The sequence below is a fragment of the Apteryx mantelli genome, chromosome 27 (assembly GCF_036417845.1).
Source record: "Apteryx mantelli isolate bAptMan1 chromosome 27, bAptMan1.hap1, whole genome shotgun sequence".
Taxonomy (NCBI): Eukaryota; Metazoa; Chordata; class Aves; order Apterygiformes; family Apterygidae; genus Apteryx; species Apteryx mantelli.
The window spans coordinates 3,621,996-3,633,097 of NC_090004.1; the positions used below are offsets into that span (position 1 = coordinate 3,621,996).

General features: G+C 60.3%; 1 protein-coding gene across 3 annotated transcripts; it reads left to right on the top strand.

Moving 5' to 3' along the window:
* The first annotated feature begins 544 nt into the window (after positions 1-544).
* TMEM200B (transmembrane protein 200B) lies at positions 545-9,999 on the top strand. 3 transcript variants are annotated; one of them, XM_067311424.1, is made up of 2 exons: positions 545-635; positions 8,106-9,999. In XM_067311424.1, exon 2 carries the CDS (start codon positions 8,129-8,131, stop codon positions 9,473-9,475), a length of 1,347 nt encoding a protein of 448 aa, XP_067167525.1. In that variant the 5' UTR covers positions 545-635; positions 8,106-8,128; the 3' UTR covers positions 9,476-9,999. The 3 variants fall into 3 exon arrangements, with proteins under 3 accessions (XP_067167525.1, XP_067167526.1, XP_067167527.1); XM_067311425.1 differs by lacking the exon at positions 545-635 and adding an exon at positions 1,348-1,365; XM_067311426.1 differs by lacking the exon at positions 545-635 and adding an exon at positions 7,793-7,814.
* The last annotated feature ends 1,103 nt before the right edge of the window (positions 10,000-11,102 follow it).

An 11,102-nucleotide genomic window follows, 5' to 3' on the forward strand; every position in this document is an offset into this window, starting at 1 on the left:
GTCCCTGTCGCAAAGGGCAGAGCGGGGAGCGAAAGCCTCGCTCGGTGCATTAACCCGCAGCCCTTCTCGCTGCCGGTCCCCGGGGCCGGGCCGGGTTTCAGCGCAGCCAGAGGCAGGGAAATGCCCCGGGGAAGCGGCAATAATAAAATCGATATTGCAGGAAGCGATGGCAACTTTCCCACGGGGGGGAGGGGGGGGGGAAGCGGCTCCTCGCCCGCGGCCGCGCTGCTCCCTTCTCTCCCCCTTTGCCTCCCGGTGGGGCGCGGGGGGGGAGCAAGGAGCCGGCAGCACCGCGGCGCGACCCCCCCCCCCCCCGGCGCTTCCGAGCGCCGCCGGCTCCTCTCGCCGCTGCCCGGCGGGGGGCGGCGGGGCGGGGAAGGGAAGCGGAGGGAAGCGAAGGGAAGGGAAGGGCCGGACCGGGGCGGCCCCGCCGCCGCCTCCCGCCCGCCCCGCGCGCTGTCCCGGGCGCTCGGAGCCGCCGCTCGGAGCCGCCGCTCTCCATGGCCCGCGCGGCGGCGGCGGCCCCCAGCGCCCGCCGGCCCCGGCGGAGGCGGCGCCGCTCCGGTCCCGGCCCCGGCCCCGGTCCCGGTCCCGGTCCCGGCCCCGGCGGGAGGCGCACGGCTCGGCGGCCGCCGGTAAGCGGGGCTGGGGCGGGAGGGGGGCGCGCACACTCACACGCACACGCGCGGAGCTCGGGCACACGCACCGGGCACGCAGGCACGGAGCACACACGCACGGCGAGCGCGGGCACACGGCACTGGGGGTGCACACACGCTCCCCAACCCCGGGCACGCAGCACAGCCCCGGGCGTGCACACACACACACACACACACACACACACAACCTGGGCACACGGGCACTGAGCACACACACAGAGACATATGGACACCGGACACACACGCAGACACACGGACACTACGGACGTGGCTACACACGCACGAGCGGCCGCGGGCGCGCAGAACGAGAGCCAGCCGACACAAGCACACACGCACACACTCGCTCACGTGCACAGGCACGCGCGCACACACTCACGCACAGGCACACAGCCGCACACACTCGCACGCCGGACCCCGGGAGCCGGCAGAGCGTGTGTCACTGCCACGATGGCTTCCAGCACTTTTTGCCCTTCCCGGCGCCTCCTCGCAGAGGGTTTCGGCGAGGGCCACTAATCCCGGCGCGGGGTTTGGTTGGGGTACGCGAGGAGCAGAAGGGGGTGGGAATTACCCCGGGAGCTCCGGGAGTTTGGGAGCGGGAGGGCCTTTCGCCGCGCACGAGTGCCGACATGGCTCGCCGCTGCCGGTTGTGCCTTGCCGGGGGGGAGCTGGACTGCGGCGAGAGCCACGGTGCCGGCGGGGCGCCTTCGAGGTGGGTTCGGTTGCTTTGCATCCTTTTCCCGAAACTCGGAGGGCTCCCTATGAAACGGCGGGCATGCGGGGGCCAGTGGGTGCATGCCGGCACCCGGAGGTGCTTGGTGGCTGCTCAGGTCCAGGATTCTGCCAGCACCCGATGGGTCCCAGGGTGAGGGTCAGCGCCGGGCCCGACGCCAAGGCTTGGGGACGTGACAGAGCCGGGGCTCTGTGTGCGCGGCCGCCGGGGGTAAAGCAAGGTCGAAGAGTATGGGAGATGGGCGGCTTAAAATGCCGGAGGCAGGAGGAAGCCTGGCTGGGGGTACGTCAGGGAACCCCTCTCCCCTAGCCGTGCCGTGCGGAGCCGGGTGTAAATCCCTCGGCGGGAGGAGGTGGATCGCACATATTTGTACCCGCCAGCTAAGTTGGTCCATGCCTGGGAGCACTGAGCACTTGGCAGCCCCCTGGAGTCGGCTCCCTTCCTTCACCCTGGCAGGGATTTTCCAAGGAGCAGACGGGAAGATGCCAAATTCAGAAAGAGTTTTGTCCTAATTCCCTGGAAAACCCATCCTGCGTTTTGTTTTTTTTTAACTCTTTCTTAGCCATGGTGATTTGCTAGTTAGGTGCTGGGGTGCAGCCTGCATCCCCGGGTACCTCTGTTGCCCTGCGCAGCTTCCCAGGGGTAGGAATTTTCCTAGGAAACCCCTCTGTGCTCCCCACTCTTCCTTCCCCTTCAAGGAAGGAACGAAGCTGGCATTAGAAATCCATTCTCGGTTTAAATTTAGATGCCTGCGTTATCTCGAATTTGGATTTATTAATTATTTGCATCTGGTTCATATCAAAAAGTTGAGCAATGCAGATGTCCTGGTTTCAGAATCAGCTTGGAGGAGAAACATAAAATTAGCCTGCGTTTCTATTGTCTCCTCAAACAATGGACCATCACAAGCGATGAGGAAATGCAAACCGCTTTTAAGGGGCCTGACATGAGTTAAGTGACCATCTAACTTGCTTGATCTCCTAGCTATGGGTGACCGGAGCTCATTTCCCAGCCGTAGAGATTAGTCTAATTAGCAGAGCAAATCTGGGTAAGGCAAGCTCTGTAATTAGTAATCAGTTGGATGTTTCCACACGCTTTCTTTGCCTGCGGGGTAGAAAGGAATTTAGCGGGTGGCCCCGATTTGGAGAAGACTTTGGAGAAGTCAAGGTGAACGGGGTGCAGGGAGCCGTCTCGCAGCAGCGGGGATGAGGTTGCTCTCGGGACTGCTGGCTCGCCCTCAGCCAAGCGCGTTGCTGGCGTGGGAAGCCGCTTTGCCCACCAGGACCTTCTGCTCTGCTCCTCTAGGTCGCTCTGCCAGCTGGGTCTAACCTGCCCATCGCTCCATGTTTGCTCTAGTTTTGCCCTGCCTGCAGGCCTCATCCTAGCTGAGAGGTCATTGCTGGGGGAGCCCAACTCTCCTCCAGGCCCTGCGTGGATCAACAGGAGAGCTGGGCAGAAAGCAAAGGGCTTGCCCCAAGCAGTAGACCTGTATCTCGCCCCGAAATCATCACATTTCTCCTGTAGGCTGCTGGCCCTTACTACATTTCCAAGCCACAGTGGTGGGCCTGGTGGCTCCTGGCCGCTGGCTGGGACGTGTGATCTAAATAGGTACAGCCAGCAAGTGGCTTCTCCACGGTTTGGCTTGGCATGGAGCGAAGTCTCAGTCAGCGACAGCTGGTGGCCGTGGAGGTGGAAGGGATGGTTGTCTCCGGAGCCCCATGTGCTGTTACACTGTCACAACAGATTAGCCCGGGTATAAATGTCTCATCATCCCGTCCTCTTCTCTGGGAGAAACTGAGGTCTCAGCTGCTGCAAGCCCTAGAGAAGAAGGGAGAGAAACTAGGGATGTTTCAAACTGATGAGCCATCGCTGCTTGGCCACTGGCAGAGAAGAAGCGGGCGCACCCCGAGTCACTCGTTCTGCAGCAAAACCTGGGGTAAAAACATTTTCAAACCTCGGTTGGGAGGAGCTGGCGCAAGACCCTCAGCCTGGGACCACGAGGTGCTGATGGTTCCCGCTGTCGAGGGGGATGATCCTTCCTGAGCTGTGCTAACTGCTGACGTACCGCGTTTGCGTGAGGCCACCAAATTAATCATGATCGATTAACGGGTGTCCTCGGCAAAAGCCGACGCCAGAAAGACGGATTTTGTCAGTGCGTCAGGGAACGTGCTGATATCACCGTGGTCGTGGCGCAGGTTTGTGTGCAGGGACCGAGCCCGGACGGGGCTTTGCCTCTAGGGGCTGAGAGCTGCCGATGGGTGCTGAGCAGTTAAACAAGTTTTTCTTTTGCTCAGAGACACCCTGAAAGAAGATGCCCGTCTGCTTCCTCTTTTTTCCTCCTGTCCGGACACCTTTAATCCGTAGCCAGCGGGGGAAATTTTGCAGTGGACTAGAATAATAAGGAAGGAGAAGGGAGGGGACGGCGAGACGTGCCAGGGCGCAAAGCCCGTCGTGCCGCGCCGCACGGCACCGCTCGCTCCGCATCCCGGCGGGGCCGTGGCGGATTCGCAGGGACCGCGGGAACCGCGCGGACCTCCCCTGGCCTGGCGGTGGAGGGAGCAGCGATCCTGCGTGCCGGCGCCGTTCCCGCTCCCGGAGATTCCCTCTGTGCCCCTGTGCCGGGGGCGGCGTTGGAGGTGACGCCGCAAGGGAGGTATTTTTAGCCAGCGGACTGTCAGTGCCGTTCCCTCTAGCTCCGCCGGTGGGTGGTGGAGCCAGCGAGGGTTGTCGCAGCGCAGCTCGGCATGGTGCATCCTCGCGCCCGAGGGCACCCGGGATGTTCGGTCCCTCTTCCTGCCGAGTGAAGGTTTTGGGACTCAGCTGCGGGTGGGCGCTGGGATGGCGAGAGTTTAAAAGTGACCTAAAATCCTGGATTTTTCCAGCGTGTGGTTGGGTTGGGTGTGCTACAGGCTGCTTTCCCCATTCTCTTCCCAAGCCTTTCTTCCAGCTCGGGCAGGTGGCCTGGGGATGGAGAGCTTCCCTGCTGCTCCGGGCAGAGCAGGCCAGTGGTACGGATGCAAGCGAGGGCCGGATCTCGCCACGGCAGTGAAGGGAGTCAGCAAATACGGGCGCCCTTTGGGTTCCGGCTCTGCCGCTGCAGGAGCGTGACGGGAGGCGCGGAAGGGGCATCTCCGAAAGCGCCCCGGAAAAGGACCAGCAGGTCGTCTGGGATTTCCTGCAAACCTGTAGATCGCGCCTTTCCCTTTGCAGTTGTTGCAAAGGGAGGGGGGATACATCCCGACCGGGGAGCGCTGGGATGGTGCCCTGAGCACAGCGTAACTCAGCATCTCCCCCGTGACCTCCGGAGCGGAGCAACATATGGGATCCCCCTGCCCGGAGCCTCCGTTTTAATCGCTGCTGGTGTGCCGGAGCCCTTCACCCTACCAAAGGCGTTTCCCTCGCTCCCGAAAGCCGTTTTATCAGCCCATCGCAGGCACCGCCGGCTCGCGAGGTGGACGAAGAGGAAGGGAACGGCCCTGACCTTGCAAGCGCTTGCCCCTTTGCAAGGCGTTTTCCCACGTCTTCTCCGGTGCCTCTGCGGGGTGGGATTTCTGCAAAAACCAGCGGCAAAGCGCCCCGCGTGCATCCGGGCTGCGGAGCCGGTGTTCGGCCCCGGGAAGGTCATCGGGGCGAACGCACCGCCGCTCAGACCGCGGCCGCTTTGCAAACCGGAGCAGCCAGCGCGGAGCCCGGACGTGCCGGCGCTGCGGGGACCCAGCGGGGGGGACCCTTCCCCGAGGCCGTCGCGCCCCAGATCCGGCTGCGTCAGGTGCTTTGGGGTTCAGCGTCACGTTTTAGGCAAGTCTGCCCGCGGAGGGAGGCGGGAGAGGATGGGGCCAGCAATACGCCTTCGTGAAGAGGAGGGGGGATTAGGGGAATATCTGCGTTGATTTTAATGACAGGCTTATTGCGGGGATTGGAAGCTTAACGTCGAAACTGGCAGGCTGGCAGCTGAGCCGTCATCGCTCGCTGATGCTAATGACATTTGCATCGCTGTGCTGCCGCTTCTCCCCGCGCGCCGGGCGAGCCGGAGGCGTTGGGTCGCGGTGACGCGCGGGGGGAGCAGGGACGCCGCCGGGGTCGCGGGCTGGCGGTGGCGGCGGCGGCGGGGCGCTCCTGCCCCGGCGGGACCCCGGGCCCTGCCTCCCCGTTTAGTGATGCCGCGAAAAATATCGCGTCAATCAATTCGCGTGAGCGTCGGTGTCGGCGAGTTTGAGAGTTTGACAGCGACGTTGGATTTTCTTTCTTCTTTTTTTTTTTTTTTAAAGCGCTTATATAACCTTGGGGATTCTATTAATAAAAATAATGGTTTTGAACTCTGGGAACAACCGTCTCCAGCGATGAGCAATTAAACGCTCCAACTTCTGCAAGCGCGCAGCTCTCAGGCTGCCGGAGATAAGGGGAGAGGCGCTGGGGGCAGGAGCAGCGGCAGAGGGCTGGGAGGCGCAGCGGGCTTGTCCCCGGGGTTTGGGGGCGGCAGGAGAGGCTGAAGGGGATTCCCTGCTTGCACGAAGGGTTTCTGAACGGGCATCCCCGAGGCTGGCGAGGCCGAAGGCTCAGCCAGCCTTTGGGGGGGATTAGCTGTCCTCTGCCTGCCCTTCCTCATCCTCAGCCTCCCTTCCCAACCCGTGCTGGCAAATGGCCAGGGGAAAGAGGATCCCGCTGCCCGGAGGGGGGAAATGAGGTTGTTTTGGGCTCAGCCTGCGGAGTCTGGACCACGTGTGCCAGCACATGGTCCGGGTTGGGAGGTCAGGGAATGGGCAGCATCCGTGCGCAGCATCCTCAGCATCTGCAGCATCCGCTGCATCCGCAGCGCGCTCCCTCCTTCCCTTCTGCCACGGCGGGTTTTTTAATAACCCCCGTTTCCCAAAGCAGCGCTCTTGACCTCATGGAAAACCACATATTCCCACGGAGCGTGGGAATAACGGCCAGGCATGGCACGAGCCAGGTGACCGGCGGGCCGGACCCGACGGGCAGCCCTGCGGGGGCGCGAGCGGCAGTGACGCTCCACGTTACTAGAGGCAATTGCTTCGGAAAGCAGCTGGCCGGCCGTGCCGGCTCCGCGGGGGGAGTGGAGGGGGCTTAGGGGAGGCTAAACGAGATAGATAGGCATGGAATTAGGTTTAAAGAGGCACCATCGAGGCTTGTCGCCAAAAATAGGACCTGTGCGTTGCGTGCGTTCATAACAGCTTTGGGGAAGGGGCCGGGCGCCCCGGAGGGGTTTATACCTTCGCCCCCCTGGCAGCCTCAGTTGGCATCAAAGAGCCTTTGCAAAGCTCCTGGGGTTTAGGGATTCTTATTATTTTTTAGTACCTAAGTTGCCAGCGTGGCATTGAAAGGGTTTAATATAACATCTAGGTTGAATCTAAGATGGTAATTAAGGAAAGCTGGGAACATCATCTAAATAAGGGTATTTGGAGGGGAAAGAAATACAGCCTTTGGGAAGCGTTAGATCGCCCGGTTGTTTCCCTTAGTAGCAAAATGTTTTGCAAAACAAAACAAAACTCAGTTTTTAACTCAAGGGTGACCATCGCGTGAGGTAGCTTCCATAGCGGTGTTTCTTGCGGCCTCCCCTTGCAGTGCAGGATTATCGCCTTCTTCCGAAGAAACGTTTGCAACCGCACCCAGCGGTGTGCTGTGGGTTCGGGTTTTTTGTTTGGGGGTTGGTTGGTGTTTTTTTTTTTTTTAATCATCTCCCTCATTCAGATTGTCACAGCTTGACAGCCTTGTGCCAGGAACACGCTGTCATCCTGAAACTCATATCTTTAATTCCTTCCCTGTGATGCTAATAACACCTTAAGATGATTAAGACTGGGGGGAAAAAAAACTTGGTATCTCATTTTCCTCCCATTGGTGATGCTGTTTGCTGGCTCTTGGCTCTTCATTCATCTTGGGGCGTGAAATTAGACTGGTCACTGGCCCCCTTCCTCGTCTGCCTTGCACGCCGTTTGGTTTCTAATCAGATCTGGTTTTCTAGCTTTTAATCAGTGAATCGCGGCGCCGGTGGGCTGCTTTCACAAAACGCGCTTGCTTCACCGTTTGCGATTTAGCGGTACCGTGATGCCCCTCACGTAGCCTGCTTTGGCCCGTGTCCACGCTGCAGTTCTCCCGTCTGACCATCACCCCGTGCGGGGCTTGGGACCAGTCCAGGTGGGCAGGTCTTTCCTGCCCAGGCTGTGAAATAACGACCCCCGTTGCAGCCCTGGGAGGCTGCGGTTGGGATATTATGTTTTTACGGTGTTTTCCACTCCGTGACGCGGTGGGTGATGTTGTTCCCAGCGTTTTTCAGCTCGCTCGCTTTGCTGTTGGTATGCACTCGCCGTCGGGGGCCTTCGTCGTGGTGGGCATCTCCGTTGTCTTGGTGGGCGTGATGATCACCGTCACTCTGTGGCTGCCTGTCTCCGTGCCTCAGTTTCCCAGGTGTAAATGAGGTGGGATAATAAACAGCACCTTCCCTAGGGGTGTCCCGCCAAGCTGGCCGGCATTTGGGGCTCCTCGAGCTGGGACACACGCGGGGTGAGCTTAGGGTCTTTGCATGGTCAGATCCTGGCCAGCCCTTCTGCATGTGTCCTAAGTCTTGGTGACCCATTTTGTCATGTTGGTCCCTTTGGTTTGCTCCCCTGACACCAGCACTGTCCCAGGACATGGACCTCCAGACCTGCTAGTGATGCCTCTTCTTCATCTTTCTCTCCTCCCCCTTCTCCCTCCTCCCCACGCTGCAGGAAGAGCCGGTGAAACGGAGGCGATGACTGCCAAGAGCACTGAAGCCAACGGCCCCATGAGGAGCCAGGACACCGCGGAGAAAAAGCCGCCGGCTCCAGCCGCCCCATCACGGCGCCGTGGACGCCGGCGGAGGCGCAAGCCACCGCCGGAGGTGGCCGTGAAAGGGCAGCTCCGCATGCGCTCGCCGTCGGGGGTCTTCGTCATGGTGGGCATCTCCGTCATCTTGGTGGGCATGACCATCGCCGTGGTGGGCTACTGGCCTCACCGGGCCGGGGCTGGGGCTGGGGCTGGGGCTGGGAACGTCAGCAGCCCGGGGGACGTGAGGAAGGAGGTGGCTCACGCTCGCCACTTCCCTCACAGTGAGAAGCTCAAGCTCATCGGCCCCGTCATCATGGGCATCGGGCTCTTCATCTTCATCTGCGCCAACACCATGCTCTACGAGAACAGGGACATGGAGACCCGCCTGCTGATGCAGAAGGGCCTCTACGCCATGACCGCGGGCCTCCCCGAGGAGGCTGGCGCTGAGGACAAGTACTGCCAGAGGAAGGCCAGCCGGCCCACGCTGAAGGCCAATGCTGAGTGCGTGGAGGGCTGCTATGAGGTGGATCTCACCTCCGGTGTCTTCCAGTTGTGCCCCAGCCCCGGGAACAAGTGGGCTGACTGCTACGGACCCAACCGGCTGCAGACCACAGCCCAGCTCCTCCACCACAAAGGGGTGTCCCCCTCCGTTTCCCTCCTCAGTGTCCACTCGGGCTCTGGCAACTCCGCAGAGGGAAACCTCAACCTTTCCTTCAACCCTGGAGCCGAATCCCTCATTTCTTCTGCCTTCAACGCCCTGGCGCTTCCCGTGATCAAGCTGAACAACTGCCTGCTGGACACCACGGTTGTGTCCACGGGGGCTGGCGAGAAGGCGGAGGGGAGCCCTGCCGAGCCCACCGAGGAAATGCGGAGACCTTCTCGGGCTCTTCTGTCCCACAGCAGTGGCATCTCCCCAAGAGGACAGGACCACCAGGGCAGCCACGTTGTCATCAATGTAGACGGCGGCTGCCTAGTCACCCCCACTGCGGAGACGCCCCTGCCCTCCGAGCACGCTGAGAAGGAGCTCAGCTTGGACTTGCAGCTCCACAACCCAGGACACTCCAAGTCCCTGGACCTGGGCAGACCCGGGGTGCTGCTGGTGGCTCCCATCAAAGACCGCAAAAACCGGAGCTGGCCTCGGCTCGACCACCTCAGCCTGGTAGGTTATGCCAAACTGGAAAGCACGGGCGAGTCCTCCGATCGGCTGCTGGACCAAACAGAGCAGCAGAGCAGGGACGAGGCCAGGCCCAGCTCGTGGGAGGTGAGGGTCGAGCAGGGCTCGCAGGTCTGACTCCGGCCAAGCACCGATGCTGTTCTCCTCCCGCCCCGCCTCTCCCAGCCCTCTTGGTCTCTTCACCGTGTCCCTTTGGGGGCTGCCGGGCATGGGTTTTGGATTGCTCTTCGTTCAAGTGGACGCCGCAGTGCTGGAGGGAGGTCCCTTTGCCAGCGAACGAGGCCCCGACCTGCTGCTCCTTGGGCAAGACTCCATGCGAGGGGGGACGTCCTCTTCTCCCCAGGGGCAGCTGCTCCCCGTTCCTCGACCGGGTTCCCAGTGGATGCCCTTGGCCTTGCCTTACAAGCCCTTCTCCCGGTGGCTTTTGCGGAGGAAGCCTCACTTGAACCTGAACCCAAGCTGAGATGGGGACTCAGGGCGAGGGATGCCCTGGCAGCCCCCATGGCACTTTATTTCAGCGGGGCCAGGGTGGGTGGTGGGGAGGTTTGGGGTGGGCCCTCTCGCCCAGCCCACTGGGAAATTTGCTTGACGAGAGCACGTAAGCCTGATGGGGCTATTAAATCTTATCTCGATGCCGTGAGGTACCGACTCGACTCGTAGTCTTGCCTTAAGGATGCTTGGGGTGGGGACTGTGGCTCTGCGAAGAGCGACTGCTTTCCATACATGTTGCCACCAGAAAGTCACTTTTCTGGTGGTCAATTTGCTGCCATTGTCAGAGTGGTGGGAACCCAGGAACAGGGTCAGTGGGAAACCAGCGAGGTCTCCGTTCACTGTGGTCAGACACGTTCCCCAAGCCCAGTGTGACGCAAGGACGCCAGCGCAATGTCTCTGCTTGCATTGACTCGCTGGAGCGTCACCCAGTGAATGCCGGCTCTGAATTTAGCCCAGAGGCACATGGAAATGCGTGCCTGAAAGATGGATGGGGAGAATTTTTCCTGGAGAAAAGCCATGATTTAATTATGACCAATTTCCAACCTTTGAAAATCTCTCTTCTCCTTGAAATGTCTATATTGGCCTCAAACCCAGCTTCAAACCTGTCTTACCACTAGTTTACAAAGCTGCTGTGCCTAGAAAAGTCTCTCTTGCATGGGCAGCAATACAGAAAGCAAGAGGGTCAGTGTGGATGACATTTCCAAAAAAAAAAACAGACTTTTTTTGAGAGCACAGTTTGGGGTGTGAGTGTTTTCCATAGGTAAAGTGACACTTGCCATCTTCTAGCGCCTGTTCCCCAGGGAAGGACAGAGACTGGTGGTGCCTGGGATGGTGACGTTCAGCAGGACACATCATTTGTTCTTAAAGCTTCATTATTTAAGGAGAGATCCAACTACAGCTGCTCCCACCAGCACCAGGCTGGTAACACGTGGGCGCAGCTGGTTTTACCCTGCTCGCTGGCCGTCGGCTTGGTTCACACGCTCCGCAGCCTTCACCCTTTCCCTTTTCATCCTCTTCCCAGCAGTTCAGCTAAGCAGAACCTGAACCAGATCCCTAGTTTTTGTAGCTCTCCAAGGCCTGGCTGCCTCCTTCCAGGCTCAGGTTGGGAAGATAACCTAGAGGTCTCAGCTCTTTCCGGAGAGAGCTAGAGCTGCTTGTGAAGATTAGGCAATGTGTAAGAGCACTATATAACCGCACTCCGCACACTTGCAAGAGCAGACGAGAAGCTCAAGGCTTGTTCTTGCTGTGGAGA

Excerpts from the sequence above, each read along its gene's own strand:
- TMEM200B (XM_067311424.1), top strand. The coding sequence starts at position 8,129 with ATGACTGCCAAGAGCACTGAAGCCAACGGCCCCATGAGGAGCCAGGAC.